This window comes from Suncus etruscus, chromosome 10 (assembly GCF_024139225.1).
Source record: "Suncus etruscus isolate mSunEtr1 chromosome 10, mSunEtr1.pri.cur, whole genome shotgun sequence".
Taxonomy (NCBI): domain Eukaryota; kingdom Metazoa; phylum Chordata; class Mammalia; order Eulipotyphla; family Soricidae; genus Suncus; species Suncus etruscus.
The window spans coordinates 30,356,239-30,378,888 of record NC_064857.1 but is presented as its reverse complement, the minus strand read 5'-3'; the positions used below and the strand labels follow the sequence as shown (position 1 = coordinate 30,378,888).

The window sequence follows — 22,650 nt, the reverse complement described above, 5'->3', positions numbered from 1 at the left end:
GAACAACACTATTTTTCCTCTTTTCTTTCTATCTATGTTAAATGGATGTGTGTGTGTGTTTGTGTGTGTTTGTGTTTTGGGGGGAGGGCCACATCTGGTATGTTCCCAGAAAGTTGAGGTATCAAGGAGCAAGCTCCACCCAATCTGCCCTGCTATCACTCCAGCCCAACTGTGTCATAATTGATGAAAGAAACAAGATACAAGAAATGGCTGGATGTGGGGGGTTTCCAGGCAGAGTGCTGATTGCTCTACCTGCAGAGTCTCCACCCGGCTGTGCTTCTTCTGAGGAAACTGAGCACCTCAAGGGAGCCCTGTCCTACCCTTCTCTGTCTTTCCTGAACTCTGGAAGCTCTCCTCAGAGCCCTGGGAAGCGAACCCCAAAGAAACTACATTTGGAAGCTACCCAGCGAGCCAGGGAGTGAGTAAGAAATGGCTGGATGTGGGGGTTTCCAGGCAGAGTGCTGATTGCTCTACCTGCAGAGTCTCCACCCGGCTGTGCTTCTTCTGAGGAAACTGAGCACCTGAAGGGAGCCCTGTCCTACTCTTCTCTGTCTTTCCTGAACTCTGGAAGCTCTCCTCAGAGCCCTGAGAAGCGAACCTCAAAGAAACTACATTCGGAAGCTACCCAGCGAGCCAGTGAGTGAGTAAGAAATGGCTGGATGTGGGGGTTTCCAGCAGAGTGCTGATTGCTCTACCTGCAGAGTCTCCACCCGGCTGTGCTTCTTCTGAGGAAACTGAGCAGCAACCTGAAGGAGCCCTGTCCTACCCTTCTCTGTCTTTCCTGAACTCTGGAAGCTCTCTCAGAGCCCTGGGAATCGAACCCCAAAGAAACTACATTTGGAAGCTACCCAGCGAGCCAGAAACTGAGCAGCACCTGAAGGGAGCCCTGTCCTACTCTTCTCTGTCTTTCCTGAACTCTGGAAGCTCTCCTCAGAGCCCTGAGAAGCGAACCCCAAAGAAACTACATTCGGAAGCTACCCAGCGAGCCAGTGACTCTCCTCAGAGTCCTGGGAAGCGAACCCAAAAAATACAGCATTCTGAAGCTGCCCAGCGAGCGAGTGAAAACTACGCCTGACCAGTGGGGCCCGACTGTGAAAAACTGTGAGTTCTGCCTGTGTGGTGTCCTCTCTGCTATCCTGTTGCGTGAACCTCCTGAGAGTGGGCTGAAAAGAGGCTCCAGAAGGCACTTAGCTCCACTTCACTACGCAGCCGTGCGCTCTTTCTAAAAAAAAAAACACCATCACAAGAAGAAAAAAACCACACTAAGAACTGTGCTGGATCACAGAAGCAAGAATTTCTCCCCAGACTGTCTTCTCTGCTGCGTGCTCGGGCCTAAGATTTGATCCTGTGTGAGGCTTCATCCACGGAGGACTCCCCTACCTTGGAGGCAAGTCGGCCCATCCAGAAAGGGCGGAGCCAGAGAAGTGTGTTGCCTGCATCATATAACCAATGAATACCACCACAACACGTAGAAAAACCCACAATACAAGTGTGACAATAGGGAAACAACGCAGGCCAGCATCAGACATAGAGAATGAAGATGACAATTCTGATGACCAGTTAACGACCAACCAACTAATCAATCTCTCAGATAAGGACTTTAGAGTAGCAATATGGAATATGCTCAAAGAACTCAAAGAAACCATGAATAGAGTAGAACAGAACACTAATAAGAATCAAGAAAATATGAAGACAGAAATCACAAAACTCCAAACTGAAATAACATGTCAACTAACAGGCCTGAAAAAATCAGTAAACGAAGTGAATGACAAAATGGATAAGCTCTGGGACAGGGTATCAGAAGCTGAGAATAGACTTGGTGCTGTGGAAGATGAGATACATAACAATTCCATACAACAGGAGAGATTGGAAAAAAAAACTTAAAACAAATGAACAGGACAATGGAAAAAATTAGTCAAAGAATGGGAACAGATGAAAATAGAGGTCTATGATAAGATCAACAGAAACAACTTAAGAATCATTGGAGTCCCAGAGACCCAGGAAGAAAATTTCCAGGAAGAATCAACAGTCAAGAACATCATTAAAGAGAAACTCCCAGAGCTAAAGAATATATGTGATCAAATCCTGCATACTCGAAGAGTACCAACCAAAAGAGACCCAAGAAAAACCACCCCAAGACACATCCTAGTCACAATGACAAATCCCACAGATAGAGACAGAATTCTGAAAACAGCAAGATCAAAAGGGGAAATTACATTCAAGCAAGCATCCTTGAGATTTTACAGCAGACCCTGTCACCAGAAACACTCAATGCCAGAAAGCAGTGGTGGGATATTGTGACAAGACTGAATGAAATGAATGCTTCACCTAGAATACTGTACCCAGCAAAACTCACTTTCCGGTTTGACGGAAGAATACATGGTTTCACAGACAAAAAACAGCTCAGAAACTTTACAGACTCAAAACCAGTCTTAAGAGAAAAACTGAAAGACCTAATTTAAAACAAGACTAACCAAAAGACACACCAAATTTCGATATGAAGATGGCATTAAATCCCAGGACAATTCTTTCTCTCAACGTCAATGGACTAAATGCACCAGTTAAGAGACACAGAGTGGCTAAATGGATCAAAAAACTCAATCCAACCTTCTGCTGCCTACAAGAAACGCACCTGAATAGTCAGAACAAACATAGACTCAAAATAAAAGGCTGGAGAAAAGTTATCCAAGCAAACAACACCCATAAAAAAGCTGGAGTGGCCATGGGCCCGGAGAGATAGCACAGCGGTGTTTGCCTTGCAAGCAGCTGATCCAGGACCAAAGGTGGTTGGTTCGAATCCCGGTGTCCCATATGGTCCCCTGTGCCTGCCAGGAGCTATTTCTGAGCAGACAGCCAGGAGTAACCCCTGAGCAACGCCGGGTGTGACCCAAAAACCAAAAAGAAAAAAAAAGAAAAAAAAGAAAAAAAAAAAAAAGCTGGAGTGGCCATACTAATATCAGATAATGCAAACTTTATACTCAGGAAGGTTGTGAGGGACAAAGATGGACATTTTATATTAATCAAGGGGTATGTAGAGCAGGAAGAAATAACTCTCCTAAACATATATGCACCAAATGAGGGGCCAGCAAAATATTTAAAACAACTGTTGACAAATCTGAAAAATAATATCAATAACAACACAATAATTGTGGGGGACCTCAACACTGCTTTGTCAACACTGGATAGGTCAACCAGACTGAAACCTAACAAGAATATACTCGATCTGAGGAGAGAAATGGAAGAGGCCTAATGGATATATATAGGACACTCCATCCCCAGAAACCTGGATACACATTCTTCTCCAATGTACATGGGACATTCTCCAGGATAGACTACATGCTGGCACATAAAACATACCTCCATAATATCAAGAGGATAGAAATTTTGCAGACTACCTTCGCTGACCACAAGGCTCTGAAATTATTTGTGAAATCCAAAGGGACTCAGAAGAAAAACTTTAACACCTGGAAGTTAAACAGCCTCATACTCAATAACCAGTGGGTCCGAGATGAAATCAAGAAGGAAATCAAAAGGTTCCTGGAAACAAATGACAATAAAGACACAAACTATCAGAACTTATGGGACACAGCAAAAGTAGTACTGAGAGGAAAATTTATAGCTTTGCAAGCACACATCAGGAAGAAGGAGCTTACCTGAGTAGCTTAATGACACAGCTAATAGAACTAGAAAGTACTCAACAAAAGGACCCAAAAATAGGAAGACAGAAGGAAATAACAAAGCTGAGAGCAGAAATCAACGAAGTGGAAACCCAAAAAACAATCCGAAAGATCAACGAAAGCAGAAGTTGGTTCTTCGAAAAAATAAACAAGATTGATAGACCACTGGCAAACCTAACAAAGAAAGAGAGAGAAACTTGATAACTCGTATTAGGAATGAAAAAGGAGAGATCACTACTAATATGACAGAGATTCAAAGGGTAATCAGAAACTACTTTGAAAAACTCTATGCCACTAAAAATGAGAACCTGGAAGAAATGGATAAATTCTTGAACTCTTATAATCTTCCACGGTTGAAGGAAGAGGATGTAGCATATCTAAAACACCCCCATCACCATTGATGAAATAAAAATGGTAATCAAAAGTCTGCCCAAAAACAAAAGCCCAGGCCCAGATGGATTCACTAATGAATTCTTTCAAACTTTCCAAGAGGGAACTACTACCAATCCTGGGCAAGACTCTTTCATGAAATTGAACAAATGGAAACACTGCCAAACAGCTTTTATGAAGCCAACATCACCCTAATACCTAAACCAGACAGAGATGCTACGAAAAAAGAAAATTACAGACCAATATCGCTGATGAATGCAGATGCAAAGATCCTCAACAAAATCCTGGCAAATAGGATTCAATACCTCATTAAGAAGATCATCCACTACGATCAAGTAGGTTTCATCCCAGGAATGCAAGGATGGTTTAACATCCGTAAGTCTATCAACATAATACACAACATCAACAACAAGAAAAATAAAAACCACATGATTATATCAATAGATGCAGAGAAAGCATTTGACAAGGTCCAACACCCATTCTTGATCAAAACTCTCAGCAAGATGGGAATGGAAGGAACCTTTCTCAATATAGTGAAGGCCATCTACCACAAGCCAGTGGCAAATATTATCCTCAATGGAGAAAAACTAAAAGCCTTCCCTCTAAATTCTGGCACAAGACAAGCTGTCCTCTCTCACCACTCCTATTCAACATAGCACTGGAAGTACTTGCTATAGCGATTAGGCAAGAAAAAGATATCAAGGGAATCCAGATAGGAAAAGGAAGAAGTCAAGCTCTCACTGTTTGCAGATGACATGATGCTCTACTTTGAAACCCTAAAGACTCTATCAAAAAGCTTCTAGAAACAATAGACTCATATAGCAAGGTGGCAGGCTACAAAATTAACACACAAAAATCAATGACCTTTCTATACACCAATAGTAATAAAGAAGAAATGGACATTAAGAAAACAACCCCACTCACAATAGTGCCACACAAACTCAAATATCTTGGAATCAACTTGACTAAAAAATGTGAAGGACCTATACAAAGAAAACTATAAAACTCTGCTCCAAGAAATAAGAGAGGACACGCAGAAATGGAAACACATACCCTGCTCATGGATTGGCAGGATTAACATCATCAAAATGGCAATACTCCCCAAGGCGTTATACAGATTCAACGCTATCCCTCTAAAGATACCTATGACATTCTTCAAAGAGGTAGATCAGGCACTTTTGAAATTTGTTTGGAACAATAAACACCCTAGAATAGCTAAAGCAATCATTGGGAAAAAGAATATGGGAGGAATTACTTTCCCCAACTTTAAACTTTACTACAAAGCAATAGTTATCAAAACAGCATGGTATTGGAATAAGGACAGACCCTCAGATCAGTGGAATAGGCTTGAATACTCAGAAAATGTTCCCCAGAAATACAATCACCTAATTTTTGATAAAGGAGCAGGAAACCCTAAATGGAGCAAGGAAAGCCTCTTCAACAAGTGGTGTTGGCACAACTGGCTAGCCACTTGCAAAAAATTGAACTTAGACCCCCAGCTAACATCATGTACGAAGGTAAAATCCAAATGGATTAACGACCTCGATATCAGACCCCAAACCATAAGATATATAGAACAACACATAGGCAAAACTCTCCAGGACATTGAGACTACAGGCATCTTCAAGGAGGAAACTGCACTCTCCAAGCAAGTGAAAACAGAGATTAACAGATGGGAATATATTAAGTTGAGAAGCTTCTGCACCTCAAAGGAAATAGTGCCCAGGATACAAGAGCCACCCACTGAGTGGGAGAATCTATTCACCCAATACCCATCAGACAAGGGGCTAATCTCCAAAATATACAAGGCACTGACAGAATTTTACAAGAAAAAACATCTAATCCCATCAAAAAATGGGGAGAAGAAATGAACAGACACTTTGACAAAGAAGAAATACAAATGGCCAAAAGACACATGAAGAAATGCTCCACATCACTAATCATCAGGGAGATGCAAATCAAAACAACAATGAGATACCACCTCACACCACAGAGAATGGCACACATCACAAAGAATGATAACAAACAGTGCTGGCGGGGATGTGGAGAGAAAGGAACCCTTATCCACTGCTGGTGTGAATGCCGTCTAGTTCAACCTTTATGGAAAGCAATATGGAGATTCCTCCAAAAACTGGAAATCGAGCTCCCATACGACCCAGCTATACCACTCCTAGGAATATACCCTAAGAACACAAAAATACAATACAAAAATCCCTTCCTTACACCTATATTCATTGCAGCACTATTTACCATAGCAAGACTCTGGAAACAACCAAGATGCCCTTCAACAGACGAATGGCTAAAGAAACTGTGGTACATATACACAATGGAATATTATGCAGCTGTCAGGAGAGATGAAGTCATGAAATTTTCCTATACATGGATGTACACAGAATCTATTATGCTGAGTGAAATAAGTCAGAGAGAGAGAGAAAAACGCAGAATGGTCTCACTCATCTATGGGTTTAAGAAAAAATGAAAGACATTCTTGCAATAATAAATTTCAGACACAAAAGAGAAAAGAGCTGGAAGTTCCAGCTCACCTCAGGAAGCTCACCACAAAGAGTGATGAGTTTAGTTAGAGAAATAACTACATTTTGAACTGTCCTAATATTGAGAATGTATGAGGGAAATGTAGAGCCTGTTTAGAGTACAGGCGGGGCTTGGGTGGGGAGGAGGGAGATTTGCGACTTGGGTGATGGGAATGTTGCACTGGTGATGGGTGGTGTTCCTTTTATGACTGAAACCCAAACACAATCATGTACGTAATCAAGGTGTTTAAAAAAAAAAAAAAAAAAAAAAAGAAACAAGATACAAGCAAATTCAATCCAGCATTATTAAAAATGCTACCAATTGGGGCCGGAGCAATAGCAGAGAGGTAGGGTGTTTGCCTCGCACGTGGCTGCCCAGGACAAACCTGTGTTTGATCCCCAGCATCCCATATGGTCCCCCAACCAAGAACGATTTCTGAGCACGTAGCCAGGTCACATAGATTGAGTGTCAACCGGTGTGGCCCAAAAACCTTAAAAAAAAAAAATTCTAGCTATTAATAGTGATGGAAGAATAGCACAACAGGTAGGACATTTGCTTGCATATGGCCGACCCAGGTTCAACCTCCAGCATGCTATATGGTCCCTGAACCTACCTGGAGTAATTTCCAAGCGAACAGCCAGGAGTAACCTCTGAGCATCACTGGGTGTGGGGGAAAAAATTTGCTACCTACTAGGACTAATGAAGATTTTCCTTAAAAAGAAAAAGAGTTGGTTCCAGTATCCATTTTTCTACTTTAGCATAAGTTACATTTGTCAAATTTTTATTTCATTCTATTTCCCTAGTTATTTCATATTTTAATAAATGGGACATCTCTCTGTAAATTCGTAAATTTAATAGGGTATCTATTACAGTATCTGGCACAAAACATACAATCAAAATTATTAAATGAATGAATTACTTCTGTTTAATAATGTTTCGGCAAATTTAACAATCACCCTTACTCATTCAGATTTGAAAGTCACATCAAAATGCTAAATGATATTTTGTTATCTGGGAATATTATTATTCTTGTGGATAACCATTAAGCAACAGATCATTCAGTCCTAGACAGAATCATCTTTCCTTCATTGCCTTCCTCCCTTTCCATCCTTCCTTCCCTTCTTTCATCCTTCCTTTCTTCACTTATTTTCTTTCCTTTCCCTTCCTCTACTCCCTTTTGCATCACACCCAGCTCTCTCTCATGTCTCTCTGGATCACTCTTGCATAAAATGATGCTGTCACTGTGCAAAATACTGACTGTGACTTCCAAAAGCAAAACAGTTACAATTGCTGACCCAGCAATTCTACCCAAAATATACTCAAGAGAATTAACATATGTACACTCAAACACTTGAATGTAAACTTACAGCAGAATTATCATAATTAAAGTCAGAAATAACCAATATTTATAATCAAATGGACAAATATTCCTCTAGAATATTATTAAAAAATAATGTAATCATATCACTAAAACAAGGATGAAAGCATTATGCCATGTAAAAACTAGACATTAAAGGTCACATATTATATTAATTTACATAAAATGTCTGCAATACACAAATCCATAGATACAAAGAAGATTAATGGTTGCCAAGAGTTATTAGGGAGAATGACTGCTAAAATGGATATTACTAATCTATAGTAATAGATTCTACTAGTATAATAAAGTGCTCCGGGATGAGATGATGATGACAGCCGGCACAAATATACTCAAGTCATTGAAATATACTCAGAAATAAATTTTACAGTATGTGAACTCTTTTAATTAACACAAAACTAAGCAGATCTGAAAGAACTCTTCCTCAGGTCAGAACGACTCAGTGATCCTTAACTAGAGAGTTGAAAAATAAGTCCTAAGCATATCTCAATGTATCCCAGGAGCCTCTTGCAAAATAAAAAACCTGAAAAAAAGTTTAAGGAAACTTTAGATCAAAAGAATGAATCAAGAGAGTGCAAGAGAACCAGTGATGTGAAGTAGAGTTTTCATCTATATCTAAATTATTTCAGTGGGGATGAAGTTAAAAGGTAGTACAAGAGCTAAGACATTTTACTTTGCAAGTAGTCAATCCTGGCTAGATCTCTAGCATCACATAATAGTCCCCTGAGAACCTCGCAAGGTGATCTAGAGAGACCTGAGCATAGCTGGGTGTGATGCAAAATGGAGGGAAGGAATGGAAGGAAAGGGAGGGAGGGAAAGAAGAAAGGAAGGGAGGGAGGGAGGGAAGAAGGGAGGGAAGAAGGGAGGGAGGGAGGGAAGAAGGGAGGGAGGGAAGGAGGGAAGGTGGGAAGGAGGGAGGGAAGAAGGGAGGGAGGGAAGGAGAAAGGGAAGAAGGGAAGAAGGGAAGGAGGGAGGGAAGGAGGGAAGGAGGGAGGGAGGGAGGGAAGAGGGGAGGGGAGGAAGGAAAGGGAGGGAGGAAATCAAGAAAGGATAATTCTATGTAGGACTGAATGATCTGTATTAACTACTTACAGTTATCCAGCAGAATAATGTTTATAGGGGCCAAAGTGATAGCACAGTAGTAGAGTGTTCGTTTGCTTTGTACATGGCTGACCTGAGACAGACTTGGGTTCATTCTCAGCACCCCATATGGTCCCACGAGCCTACCAAAAGCGATTTCTGAGTGCAGAGCCAGGAGTAACCCCTGAGCACAACCAAGTATTGCCCTCCCCGCAAGAAAGAAAAATGCTTACAGATAACAAAATATCATTTAGTATTTATATTTAAATTATTTCAAGTGGGAATGGAGTTGAAAGGTAGTATAAAAGCTAAGATATTTACTTTGCATGCAGTCAACCCTAGTGAGATATCAAGCATCATGGAAAAGTCCCTAAGGACCTCCAGGACCCCAGAAAATAATGACCAGAGAGATATTATAGGAGCTAATGTGCTTGCCTTGCATTCTGCTGACCCATTTAGATCCCAGCATTGCATATGGTACTCAAATAGAACCAAAAGTAATCCCTAAACTGTCAGTAGGCCATGAGGACTGCTAGGTATGGCCCCAAAACAAAAAAAAATAAACCATAATATATAACAATAGCACAAAAAGAAATGGAAATATAATGTTCTGTGTCTTATATTGCACACAAATATAAATATTGAAACTAGACTGTGATAAGTTAATGATATAAAAATAATAAAGGGCAGAAAAGAAGGCAAGGACAAGGAGAAAGAGAAGGAAAAGGAGAGAACAGAAAAAATAAATTTTAGCTAGTAAATAAGAGAGATAAAAGGAATAACTAAAAAAAGTCAATTAGAGGACTAGAGAGAATACAGCAGGTAGGATACTTGTCTTGCATGCAGCCAAACTGAGGTCTATCCCTGTCATCCAATATGGTTCCCTGAATACCACCATGAGAGCAGTCATGCGTAACCCAACCCCTCAACATTGCCAACTGTGGCCTACAAAAACCAAACAAACAAAAAACAACCATTCAGTTAGTCCAAAAGAAACAATAAAGAAAAGGGGACGGAGAGATAGTACAGTGCATAGGGCACTTGCCTTGCACACAGTTCACCCGGGTTTGAGCCCTGGTATCACATATGGTCTCCTGAGTCCCACCAGGAGTGATTTCTGAGAGCAAAACCAGCAATAACCTATGAATACTGCTGGATGTGGCCCCAAAACAAAACCACAAAAAGAAAACAAAGACAGATGGCACAAACAGAACATTATTATCAGGATGACTGGTTTAAGCTCAATCATATCAACTACTATATTAAAAGATAAATGACTAATATTCCAGTTAAAAAGTAGTTATTTTGGGGGCCAGAGAGATAGCATGGAGGTAAGGAGTTTGCCTTTCATGCAGAAGGTCGGTAGTTCGAATCCTATATGGTCCCCGAGCCTGCCAGGAGCGATTTCTGAACATAGAGCCAAGAGTAATCCCTGGGCACTGCCGGGTGTGACCCAAAAAACAAAAAAAAAAGTAGTTATTTCCAGATTGGGTAAAAAAGACCCAATGAAATCCAATTGAAATATAGGTACAAATAAAATTGCACATTAATAAGAAGAAGGTTTGAGTAGCTACTATTAAAAGTAAAGAAATTATTCAGATCTATTAATCCTAGACCATGCGGCCATGCAGCACTTCAATATTTTATAGTTGTGTCAGTTCAGTAATGTGACGGAAAAGTTACATAGTAATCTATCTAGTTCAGTTAGTCTAACTGAAGGCTCCAACCACAGTCTAGTAAATCCTTAGTCACTGACTTTAGTAACATCATGGAGTGTAAAAATGCATGCAACACCTTATTTCCGACCTCACATGAGCAGGTATGAAGCAGGATCGCTGCAGGAATTAATTCAAACCATGCTGAGGATAAAATCACGTGTAGTCTGGCCATCTTCTACCTCGTATAAAGCCAGAGCTGCCTGCCAGGAACTGTCATTTTTATTGAGTACTGAGACCACCCTTGAGAAGGGGAGTAAAGACAGAGTACGGGGGCCGGTGAGGTGGAGCTAGAGGTAAGGTGTCTGCCTTCCCAGAGCTAGCCTAGGACGGACCACGGTTCAATCCCTTAGCGTCCCATATAGTCCCCCCAAGCCAGGGGCAATTTCTGAGCGCTTAGCCAGGAGTAACCCCTGAGCATCAAATGGGTGTGCCCCCCCCCCCAAAAAAAAGAGACAGAGTAAGGACAGAGTAAGGACAAATAGCTCAGGTTATCCAGAGCCAGTCCTGTCCAGGTTTGCTAAGGCATGTAAAACTATCTCTGTTTTTGAGTAAAATTGAGTTGTAAACAAGGAGGTACAAAGAAACCAGGGATGATCTTTGTTTTGGATAAAATGAGGTGTAATCTAACAATGGAGAGACATAATCATTTCAAAGTGACCCTTGTTGATCTAAGTTGTGATAATTCCACTTGCCTTTGTGCCACAATAATAAGAAATAATTGTACTTGCATGGAGGCAGGCAATGGTGGTAGGTGTGAGAGATTGGGGTCAATGGTAAAGAAGAAAGTCACACTGGTGGTTGGACTGGTGTTTGAACATTTAATTCCTGGCATTACTGTATTATGAACAACTTGGCAAATCACAGTGTTATACTAAAAATCTGGGGAGGGGCCGGGAAGGTGGCGCTAGAGGTAAGGTGTCAGACTTGCAAGCACTAGCATAGGACGGACCACAGTTTGATCCCCCCAGCGTCCCATATGGTCCCCCCAAGCCAGGAGCAATTTCTGAGCGCATAGCCAGGAGTAACCCCTGAGCGTCAAACGGGTGTGGCCCAAAAACCAAAAAAAAAAAAAAAAAAAAAAAAAAAGAAAAATCTGGGGGAGAGGGCTGGAAAGATAGCACAGTGGTAAGGCTTTGCCTTGGCAAGCAGCCGACCCAGGACCAACAGTGGTTCGAATCCTGGCATCCATGTGGTCCCCCGTGCCTGCCAAGAGCGATTTCTGAGCAGAGAGCCAGGAGTAACCTCTGAGTGCCACCGGGAGTGGCCCAAAAACCAAAAAAAAAAAAAAAAAATCAGGTGGAGGATAGAAAAATTAGAATGAACTTGGAATAAACTACACTGGAAAACTACCAGTTCTACTACAGAACTCCTACAATTAGAACCACATTTGGGAGTGCTTGGAGACTATTCTTGGCTCCGTGTCCAAGAAACCATACAGTACTGGATTGCTGGAAATTGAACACAAGACTTGTAAGAATTTCAAGAATGTGCTCCTGTCCATAAAGCCATCTCCTTGGTCTCTACATTACAAGGATTTAAAACTGTTGTGTCCTCTGATTAACTTAGCTCTTTAGCACAATATACCCCTTTTTATTAGTATCCAATACTATTATGAAGACTTATTCTGAGTGAAATGAGTCAGTGGAGAAGGACAGATATAAAATAATCTCACTCATTTGTGGGATATAAGAAGGAAAAAGATAAAATTAAAATAAAAAAAATAAAAGAAAAAGGATAGTTTGGTAATAATACCCAGAAGCAATGGATGACCAGAAGGACCAGTCCATGGTAGGAAGCTTGCCACAAATAGTGGAAGAGTGTGCAATTAGAGAAAGGACCATTATGACAATGATAGTTGGAAATTATCACTCTGAACAAAAATGGGTACTAAAAGGGGATAAAAAGTGATATGCCTGATATATACTCCTTCCTTAACAATAGTGCAAACCACAATGTCAAAAGAGAAAAAATAGGTGTGAGTGAGTGAGAGAAAGAGAGAGAAGGAGAGGGAGAGAGAGGGAGAGAGAGAGAGAGAGAGAGAGAGAGAGAGAGAGAGAGAGAGAGAGAGAGAGAGAGAGAGAGAGAGAAGTAAAATTGTCTGCCAAGTGCCAGACAAGGAGAGGGTGGGAGGGAGTTGTGGGAAACATGCACTGGTGAAGGGTGGTGTACATTGTATGACAAAATCATGAAAATTTCATAACCACAGTGCTTCAAGAAATTAAAATTAAAAAAAAGAGTTCTTTAAAAAACGGTTAGCAGGGGACCAGCAGTAGCACAGTGGGTAGGGCATTTGCTTTGCACACAGCAGAACACTGTTTGATCCCTGGCATCCCATATGGTCCCCCTCAAGCCTGACAAATGATTTGCGTACAGAGCCAGGAACCCTGAGTGCCACCAGGTGTGGCCCAAAAACTAGGGGAGGGGGGAGTAGGTTAGCAGGAAACACTGAAGAAACTACTTAATGTCAATTTTTTTCCTATCTTATAATAATGCATGTTTACAAGTCTTACCGAATCATCAAGACCATCTATGTGCAAAACCACTGTCTTAGCACGTTTGTTTGTAGTTCCCAGAAAAAACTGAGCTTTCCTTCGCCGTGAATTCATTTCATTGAAACTATCACCATCTGCCATATTTGAAGACTGAAGAATGTCATAGATTTCAGAAGCCAGTAATTTTGTTTCTCCTGGAGTAGTAGTCCTGGGAAAAAAACACATGTGAATAAATAAATGAGTCTTGTTACTTCAATGATGCTATAACTTTATTTCTCAGCTTTGAAGAGGTCCATTTTGTTCATTTTGATGCTTAGTTCAATTAGAAGAACTATCAATGAGATACTGGACAAACAGTACAGTGGTTAAGCATTTGAGCTCCTTGCAAATGGCCCCGGTTTGATACAAAGTTATGTATGGTCCCCTGAGTACTGTGGACCTTCCAAAAAGTACTAATAAATCCTAAAGTAATCATTAATGTAGAAAACACATCTACTCTAATAGTGTTGTGTTTTAAATCTTTCATTAACTAAAATTAAGGATTCATCAAACTACAGACACAATTAGAAACATTAAATAGAAAATCAGAGACCAGAGAGACAGTAGTGGCTTTTGCCTTGCACGCAGCCAACCCATGTTCAATCCTCAGCACACCATATAATCCCCTAAACACTGTCACATGTAACTCCTAAATGCACAAACAGGAGCAAGCCCTGATCATTGCTGGGTATGGGCCAAAAAATGGGGGAAAAAAAGGAAAGAAACCCATATAAAATGATCATCACATATTGTCCTAGATTAACACTGATACTCAACTCACAATTTGAAAGTAACCTGATCTTGAAGAAAATACAATAAATATGGGCCTGAGGAGAGTGCAAAAGAGTTCCTACCTTGCAAGCTTTAAGTCTAATGCCAGGCATGGCCCCACACATTGTGGAATCTCTAGCACAATACAATCACTTAAATCAAAACACATAAGTACAACCATCAGTACAACCATCATATGTAAATAAGTACAACCATCATATGTAAATACCACAACCAAGTATGTAACCATTAGTGAGAACAATTAAATATGTAAACACCACAACTATGTATGCAACCATCAGTGAGCACAACTAAATGTGACTTCACAATAACAAAAGGTGAAGAAAGGGGGTGGATTAAAAGTTAGAAGGGGCCTGGAGAGATAATATAGGGGAAACTGACTTGCACAGTTTCTTTGGGTATTGATTTGAGGGATTTTGGGGGTGACACACAGCCAGCAGTACTTAGGACTTACTCTTGGCTCTGTGCTCAGGGATCACTCCTGAAGGGCTTGGGGTACCATATGAGATACTGGGGGTGAAACCTAGGCTGTAATGCAAGTGCTCTACCCACTGTGATATCTTCTCTCTGGATCTCCAACTACTGACCTTGGTTTAATCCCTCGTAGTGCTAAATCCCCAAGAACTGCCAAGTGCACTTCCCCAAGAGATCCCAGGGCCCAAATTAGACCAACACAAGTCAAATAAAAAAGAAAATACAAACATATAAAAATCAAAAAGTAGGAAACTTAGGAGGGTGCAATTCATATTAGCTATTTCAAAAGATTTTTTAGTAAATTCAAAATGATTCTATTTAAGTTACATTCTTACATATCTTTCACAAAGCATATTTATTATAAAACCCAACTCCAACAAAAATATTTCATTATTAAATTTTTTTTTTTTGCTTTTTGGGCCACACCCGGTGACACTCAGGGGTTACTCCTGGCTATATGCTCAGAAATCCCTCCTGGCTTAGAGAACCATATGGGACACTGGGGGATCGAACCACAGTCCATCTAGGTTAGCGCGTGCAAGGCAAATGCCCTACTGCTTGCGCCACTGCTCCAGCCCCTCATTATTAAATTTTTTCTTTTTTTTTTTTTTTGTTTTTGTTTTTGTTTTTGGGCCACACCCAGCGTTGCTCAGGGGTTACTCCTGGCTGTCTGCTCAGAAATAGCTCCTGGCAGGCACGGGGGACCATGTGGGACACCGGGATTCGAACCAACCACCTTTGGTCCTGGATCGGCTGCTTGCAAGGCAAACACCGCTGTGCTATCTCTCCGGGCCCATTATTAAATTTTTTAATTTAGTGCCCAGATAATACATTTTTCTTTTTTTTTTTTTTTTTTTTTTTTTTTTTTGGTTTTTGGATCACAGCAGGCAGCGCTCAGGGGTTACTCCTGGCTCTATGTTCAGAAATCACCCCTGGCAGGCATGAGGGATCATTATGGGACGCCGGGATTCAAACCAATAACTTTCTGCATGAAAGGCAAACGCCTTACCCTCCATGCTATCTCTCCGGCCCCAGATAATACATTTTTTTTTACATCAATAGAAATGTAATAACCCAACCTATACACTCATGGCTATTAAACACCTGAAATGTGGAAAGTACATAAAACATAAATGTTATTTACCTCTCATTAAATTTAAGCAGCCACATATAACCATGCCTATAAGATAGCAGAGATATGATCTGTATTAAGCAGATGGTTTAGCTCTAAGTACACAAAACTGTAAGAAAATAATCCTTGAAGCCAGGAAGGTGGCGCTAGAGGTAAGGTGTCTGTCTTGCAAGCGCTAGCCAAGAAGACCGTGGTTCTGTCCTCGGTGTCCCATATGGTCCCCCCAAGCCAGGAGTGATTTCTGAGCGCATAGCCAGGAGTAAGCCCTGAGCATCAAACGGGTGTGGCCCGAAAACCAAAAGAAAAGAAAATAATCCTCATTTTATCAATAAATGGGCTCAAATCCAAGCCCCTTTACATACGTAAAGCCTTTAAAATCTGTTCCACTCTAGCAGTCCCAATTCACTTTGCCTTTTTTTTTTTTTTTGGTTTTTCGGCCACACCCGTTTGATACTCAGGGGTTACTCCTGGCTAAATGCTCAGAAATTACCTCTGGCTTGGGGGGACCATATGGGATGCTGGGGGAATCCAACGCTGTCCTTCCTTGGCTAGCACTTGCAAGGCAGACCTTACCTCTAGCAGCACCTCGCTGGCCCCTCACTTTGTCCTTTTATAATTATTTTCCACTGACTGGAGAAATAGCTTGAAGGACTAAGCACAGATTTTACGTGAAGGAGGCCCCAGTTCAATGCCCCACACCTCATGAACTATACCAGCAGCCTCTGAGCTGACACCCTTCTCTTAAAAAAGAGAAATGCCTTTTCCTCAGTCCAAGGGCTTCATGTCAATCATAAACTTTCAAACTTCTTCCTCGAGGGCCACCTCCTCTTTTATGAAGCCTCCTTCATAACAAGTCTAGTAACTTAATTTAACATTCAAACTACAACCTATTCTTGCTTATATAGCACTGACCTTGCTTTCCTAGTTTTTCCTCTTTAAGAATAAAGACATTTTCTCTGTAGCTTCCATAAAGTCTAATGAAATTTGTTGAATGAATGAATAGAAATACTTTAATTTTGGTGCTTAGACTAATACACTCTAATTACACAGTGTTTCAATTCCAAAGGTGGTAGTATGGCAGTTTTCTGTGTATTTAATCTACTATACCACTACCAGATCCTTTCCTGGGTTACTGTTGAACACAAGGATAATTTTCTTTGAGTGATGATGGCTTTGTATCAGAGGAAGCCTTCAAAAAGACCTTTTTGTTCGTTTTCGCAGGTATCCTTACACTTCTTACACTATCAGTAGTGATTTCAGACTTGATTGGAAAAGTCGTGCAATTTTGAAATATTTTAAGTATTAACCAACCGCCAAGTGTAAAGAGGACAAGAATATACAGGGTAGATTTATAAATTTATATAGATTATAAATTTAAGAGGAAAATAAAATGTCATTTAAAAATACATTTAGAGGGCCCGGAGAGATAGCACAGCGGTGTTTGCCTTGAAAGCAGCCAATACAGGACCCAAGGTGGTTGGTTCGAATCCCGGTGTCCCATATGGTCCCCCGTGCCTGCCAGGAGCTATTTCTGAGCAGACAGCCAGGAGTAAGCCCTGAGCACCGCCGGGTGTGGCCCAAAAAAAAAAAAATACATTTAGAATAAAACACAAAAAAAAGCATAAAGAAATGAAGCACACCTCTTTTATGAGAGGGGTTTGTGCTGTACCCATTTGTGTTCCGATGTTGGGAATAGATTTCCTCTCCTAAACATATGTAAGGTTGGGAATCAAACCAGAGTTGGGCATATGCAAGGCAAGTGTTTATCTCTCCAATCTTAAGCAAATTTTAGCAAGAAGAGACCACTCACTGTGGAATTATTTAAAATCTTGAATTTAGGAAGTTCTCCAAATCAAATGAGATATCTTAAAGTTGTGATGCCACATTTTAATAAAGTAGCTTTTATTTATAGTTAGATAAAACCATATTCATGTTAGATATTCACAAGAGCTCTTATAAAGTATATTATGCCAGAAGTCTTACTTCTGAAACACCAATTAACAAATGCCTTAAACTGAATCTAGATGTTCTTCTGAGTTGACATTTTGAAAAAAAAAAAATCTCTTCCCAAGGAATTCAGAACTAAATATAAATTGGAAAAAAATTAAAAAGATTTTTTGAACTCTAATGACAAGTTATTTTATGGAAGAGATTAAAATTAGAACAAATGCCAGATTCATTCTGAGTGACAAAGAACTTATAATTCTCTTCTGAACTGAAGTAACATTAACTCTGAAGTCAATTCAACTGTCCATTTAAAAGCAACAATTTGACCTAGACACAAAAGTTGTTCGTAGATGATTTGTTAAAAACTCAGCAAAATATACAAGAGTGAAAATATGAAAAAGCAAAACTGTTTATTTCCTATTTGAAAGATCACCTCCGCTTTTGCTACCGACTTCTACATTTTGGTCTCCCCTCTGATCACTGCCAGATGAAAGGTGTCTCATCAGTGACTAACGCAGCATCCCTCCTCAAGAGATTTCCTTTCTTTTGTGTATCTTTCTGCACATGGAAGTATCTTCTGATTCTTCCTTAATTGGAGAGTTCTATAAAAACATAGTAAAATTGCCCAACTTGGTACACAATAGTGACTGAAATTCCATCCTCACTGGCTAGCTGTAATGAGGCAACCATAACAATGAAACAATGAAACAATCAGGGTATATAATGATTTTTCTGTAATGCGACTTACCAAGGTGACTTAAACCAAAATGGGATGCCAATTACTTCACAAAATAGTACAGTTAGAAGAAATATAATTCAGCCATCTGTATCTGGTAACACAGATGTCAAAATGTGAAACTATCCAAATAACATGTCTGCAGTACTAGATGAGTTATACACAAACACATAAATTTTATCCTGGGGTTGGAAAAATAGCAGTGGGTAGGATGCTTCCTTGCAGGCAGTCACTAAGGTTTCAATAGCTGGCACCCCATATGGCTCTCCAATCCCTACCAAGAATGAACCTGAGTTACAGAACTAGGAATAAATCCTGAGCACCGCTGGCTGTGGCCCCAAAACCAAAACAAAAATTCATCCTGCAAAAAAGTTTCTTTTTGATTTCTAAAATATTTTAAGAGGAACCTAAAAGAAACAAGTATATTGGGGGAGTGGGGAGACATGGGATTTGAGAGAGTAGAGGGCAGGGCACTTGCCTCACACACTGCAGATCTAGGTTCAATGATCAGGAGCAATCCCTGGCACCCCATATAGGTCCCTGAGCCTTGCCAGGAGTGATCCCTAAGAATCAGGAGTAAGCCCGAGCATTGCCAGGTGTAGCTCAAAAAATTAAATAAATTAAATAAAGCAACAGCAAGTGAGAAAAACAATAACATATTCAAATACATTAATAAACAACCAAGGATAATTATTTTGGTACACAAAGGTTCCCTTTTTTCTTAATAGGAGTAACCAGAGCCATATGTGTGGCATAGGAGGGATTTGGCAGTGTTAGGAATCAAATTCTGGGCAGTATACTAATCAGGCATGTGCTGGTAGCTACCTCTTGGAATATCTCCATAGCCCCAGAAGTAACCTCTTAAAAGCCTGAAAGATAATCTTCAAATCTGTAGTTCCCAAGAATCAAATGAGATTCAAAATTTTATATTTAAAATTATGAGAGGGGTCAATTATACATAGTACATGCATTGAATGAATATCTTTTTTACTTTGAGCAAGCAATGATCACCATATTGTTCTAAATATATATACTTTGAAGGTTAAGGAGGCGGTTCAAAGAACTGGGACACATCCCATTTATATGAGGACATGCAAAGAGTTTGATTCCCAACTCCACATGCTGCCCCCACCCACAAAGCACAGTGGGGTTGTGGAAAAAATATTAGTTAAACAAAAAAACAAACAAAAAAAAAAAATATATATATATATATTTGGTTTTTGGGTCACACCCAGCAGCACTCAGGGGTTGCTCCTGGCTCTATGCTCAGAAATCGCTCCTGGCAGACTCGGGGGACCACATGGGATGCCGGGATCCGAACCAATGACCTACTGCATGAAAGGCAAACGCCTTACCTCTATGCTATCTCTCCAGCCCCTATATATTTATACACATATATGGGCCAAAAGTGTACAGGAATAAAAAGCACTTGCCTGGTAAGCAGCAAACCCTAGTCTAATCCTAGGACTTTCTATTATTCCTGGGTGCCATCAAGATTGATCCCTAAGAGAGAGCCGGGAATAAGTTCTACACATAGCAAGGTATGGCCCTAACACCAGCAAAATATGCCACTTATGATAGCAATGGAGATGTACTGCTTGGATCTTCTTTAATAAAGAAATTCACACCTCAGGCCGGAGCAATAGTATAGTACACACAGCCAGGAGTAATACCTGAGGACTGCTGGGTATGTCCCAAAAACAAAACCCAAAAAGAGGAAGGGAGGGAGGGCGGGAGGGAAGGGAAGGGGAGGGGAGGGGAGGGAAGAAAGGAAGGGAAGGAAAGGAAAGAGGAAGGAAAGGAAAAAGGGAAGGAAAGAGGAAGGAAAGGAAAAAAGGGAAGGAAATGAAAAGGGGAAGGGAAGGGAGAAGGGAAGGGAAGGGAAGGGAAGGGAAGGGAAGGGAAGGGAAGGGAAGGGAGGGGAGGGGAGGGGAGGGGAGGGGAGGGGAGGGGAGGGGAAGGGAAGGGAAGGGAAGGGAAGGGAAGGGAAGGGAAGGGAAGGGAAGGGAAGGGAAGGGAAGGGAAGGGAAGGGAAGGGAAGGGAAGGGAAGGGAAGGGAAGGGAAGGGAAGGGAAGGGAAGGGAAGGGAAGGGAAGGGAGAAGGGAAGGGAAGGGAAGGGAAGGGAAGGGAAGGGAAGGGAAGGGAAGGGAAGGGAAGGGAAGGGGGAGGGGAAGGGAAGGGGGAGGGGAAAGGAAGGGGGAGGGGAAAGGAAGGGGGAGGGGAAGGAAAGGGAAGGGAAGGGGGAGTGGAAGGAAAGGGAAGGGAAGGGGAGTGGAAGGAAAGGGAAGGAAAGGGGGAAGGGAAGGAAAAGGAAAAGGAAAAGGAAAGGAAAGGAAAAGGAAAGGAAAGGAAAGGAAAGGAAAGGAAGGGAAGGGAAGGGAGGGGGAGGGGGAGGGGGAGGGGAAGGGGAAGGGGAAAGGGAAAGGGAATGGGAAAAGGGAAGGGAAGGAAAGGAAAGGAAAGGAAAGGAAAGGAAAGGAAATGAAAAAGGAAAGGAAAGGAAAGGAAAGGAAAGGAAAGGAAAAGGAAAGGAAAGGAAAGGAAAGGAAAGGAAAGGAAAGGAAAAGGAAAGGAAAGGAAAGGAAAGGAAAGGAAAGGAAAGGAAAGGAAAGGAAAGGAAAGGAAAGGAAAGGAAAGGAAAGGAAAGGAAAGGAAAGGAAAGGAAAGGAAAGGAAAGGAAAGGAAAGGAAAGGAAAAGAAAGGAAAAGAAAAAGGAAAGGACAAGAACTTACCCTTCAGTTTCAGAAAGTAGAGAAGTAGAATCACCAGCTTTTTGGCTTTCAGAACCTTTACACTATTAAACAGTTCAGTCTAAGAATCCCCTCTTCCTAAGAACTTTCTAGCCAATGACCAAACAAGGAGCGCAGAACCTGGTCATTTCTAATTTATACTTTGTAGGTCCCAGTAGAGCAGGGGTCTCAAACTCAATTTACCTGGGGGCCACAGGAGGCAAAGTCGGGGTGATCCTTGAGTGCAAAGTCAGTAGTAAGCCTTGAGCATTGGGGGGTGTGACCCAAACAACTAAAACAAAACAAAACAAAAAAGATTCCTCTAGGGCAGGGCCACAAATGTTGTACGGAGGGCCACAAACGAAGTTCGAGACCCCTGCTGAGTAGAGTGTACTGCAACCTGAAACTAGATTCGGGTTCCTCCCCAGTTTTTTTCCAGATGCCTGATCTGCACTGCAGTAGTACAAAAACTCCCTACCCACTCTTACTTTACCTTACCCTATTATAATTTTCCTTCATTTCTAGCTAAGGCTCTTTCTTATTCCTAAGAATATGACAGTATAAACTGAGAAATTGTCTTACAATGTTACAGTAAATTCCTTCCCTACTATTCAGCTGTAGATCTCACTTTACATATACATTCACACATCTATGACCACAACCCAAGTCAATTATTTACAGGTCAAATTCTACTGCAATAAGAGGAATTATCTATTGTACTTACTTCTGTATAACATTTTGCAAGCTTAGCATCATACCCAGTTCTCCTTTCATTTTTTCTCGGTTAGCACGGCACTCTGCCAAATACCGAAGAGCCTAGAGCAAAGAGAATAATAAGTCAATTCACCTGTCCAGATTATTTAAAATTAAGTTCAGTAGACTGGAACAATAGAGTAGCAGGGAGGGCATTTGCCTTGAACACAGTTGACCCAGGTTTGATACCCAGCTTCCCATATGTCCTCAAAGAGTGATTCCTACGTGCAGAACCAGGAGTTACTCCTATGCAGAACTAGATGTGGCCCCAGAACAAAAGTAAATAAAAATAAAATTAAGTTCACTAATCACAAGGTTTTGTTTTTAGAAGCAGTTTTTAAAGTTTTAGAATCTTCTTTAAATGTGATCATCTGAGCAAACACCCCTCCGGAAGAAATGTGATCCTTTAAGTGGCATTAACTGAATCTGCCTTTGATATTCCTACCTCATCTGCAAGGTCAAAATGAGGTTGTTCTGGTTTTATTTTCATTTCACCTTCACAAGAATACAAAGAACGATATTCTACTTAATAAATGTTTGACAGTAGTCCCAATAATCACCATTTCCCTAGATGCTTTTTTTTTTTTTTTTTTTGTGGTTTTTGGGTCACACCCAGCAGTGCTCAGGGGATACTCCTGGCTCTACGCTCAGAAAATTGCTCCTGGCAGGCACAGGGGACCATATGGGACGTCAGGATTCAAACCGATGACCTTCTGCATGAAAGGCCAACGCCTTACCTCCATGCTATCTCTCCGGCCCCTCCTTAGATGCTTTTTACAT

General features: G+C 41.0%; 1 protein-coding gene across 1 annotated transcript in view; it reads right to left on the bottom strand.

Moving 5' to 3' along the window:
• ARMC1 (armadillo repeat containing 1) overlaps positions 1-22,650 on the bottom strand; it is a 44,816-nt gene that overhangs the window by 6,538 nt on the left and 15,628 nt on the right. The window contains exons 3-4 of the mRNA XM_049781837.1: positions 21,842-21,933; positions 13,286-13,475 (exon numbers count right to left, since the gene is read on the bottom strand). Coding sequence (XP_049637794.1) covers positions 13,286-13,475; positions 21,842-21,933 — 282 coding nt within the window. The remainder of the gene's footprint in view (positions 1-13,285; positions 13,476-21,841; positions 21,934-22,650) is intronic.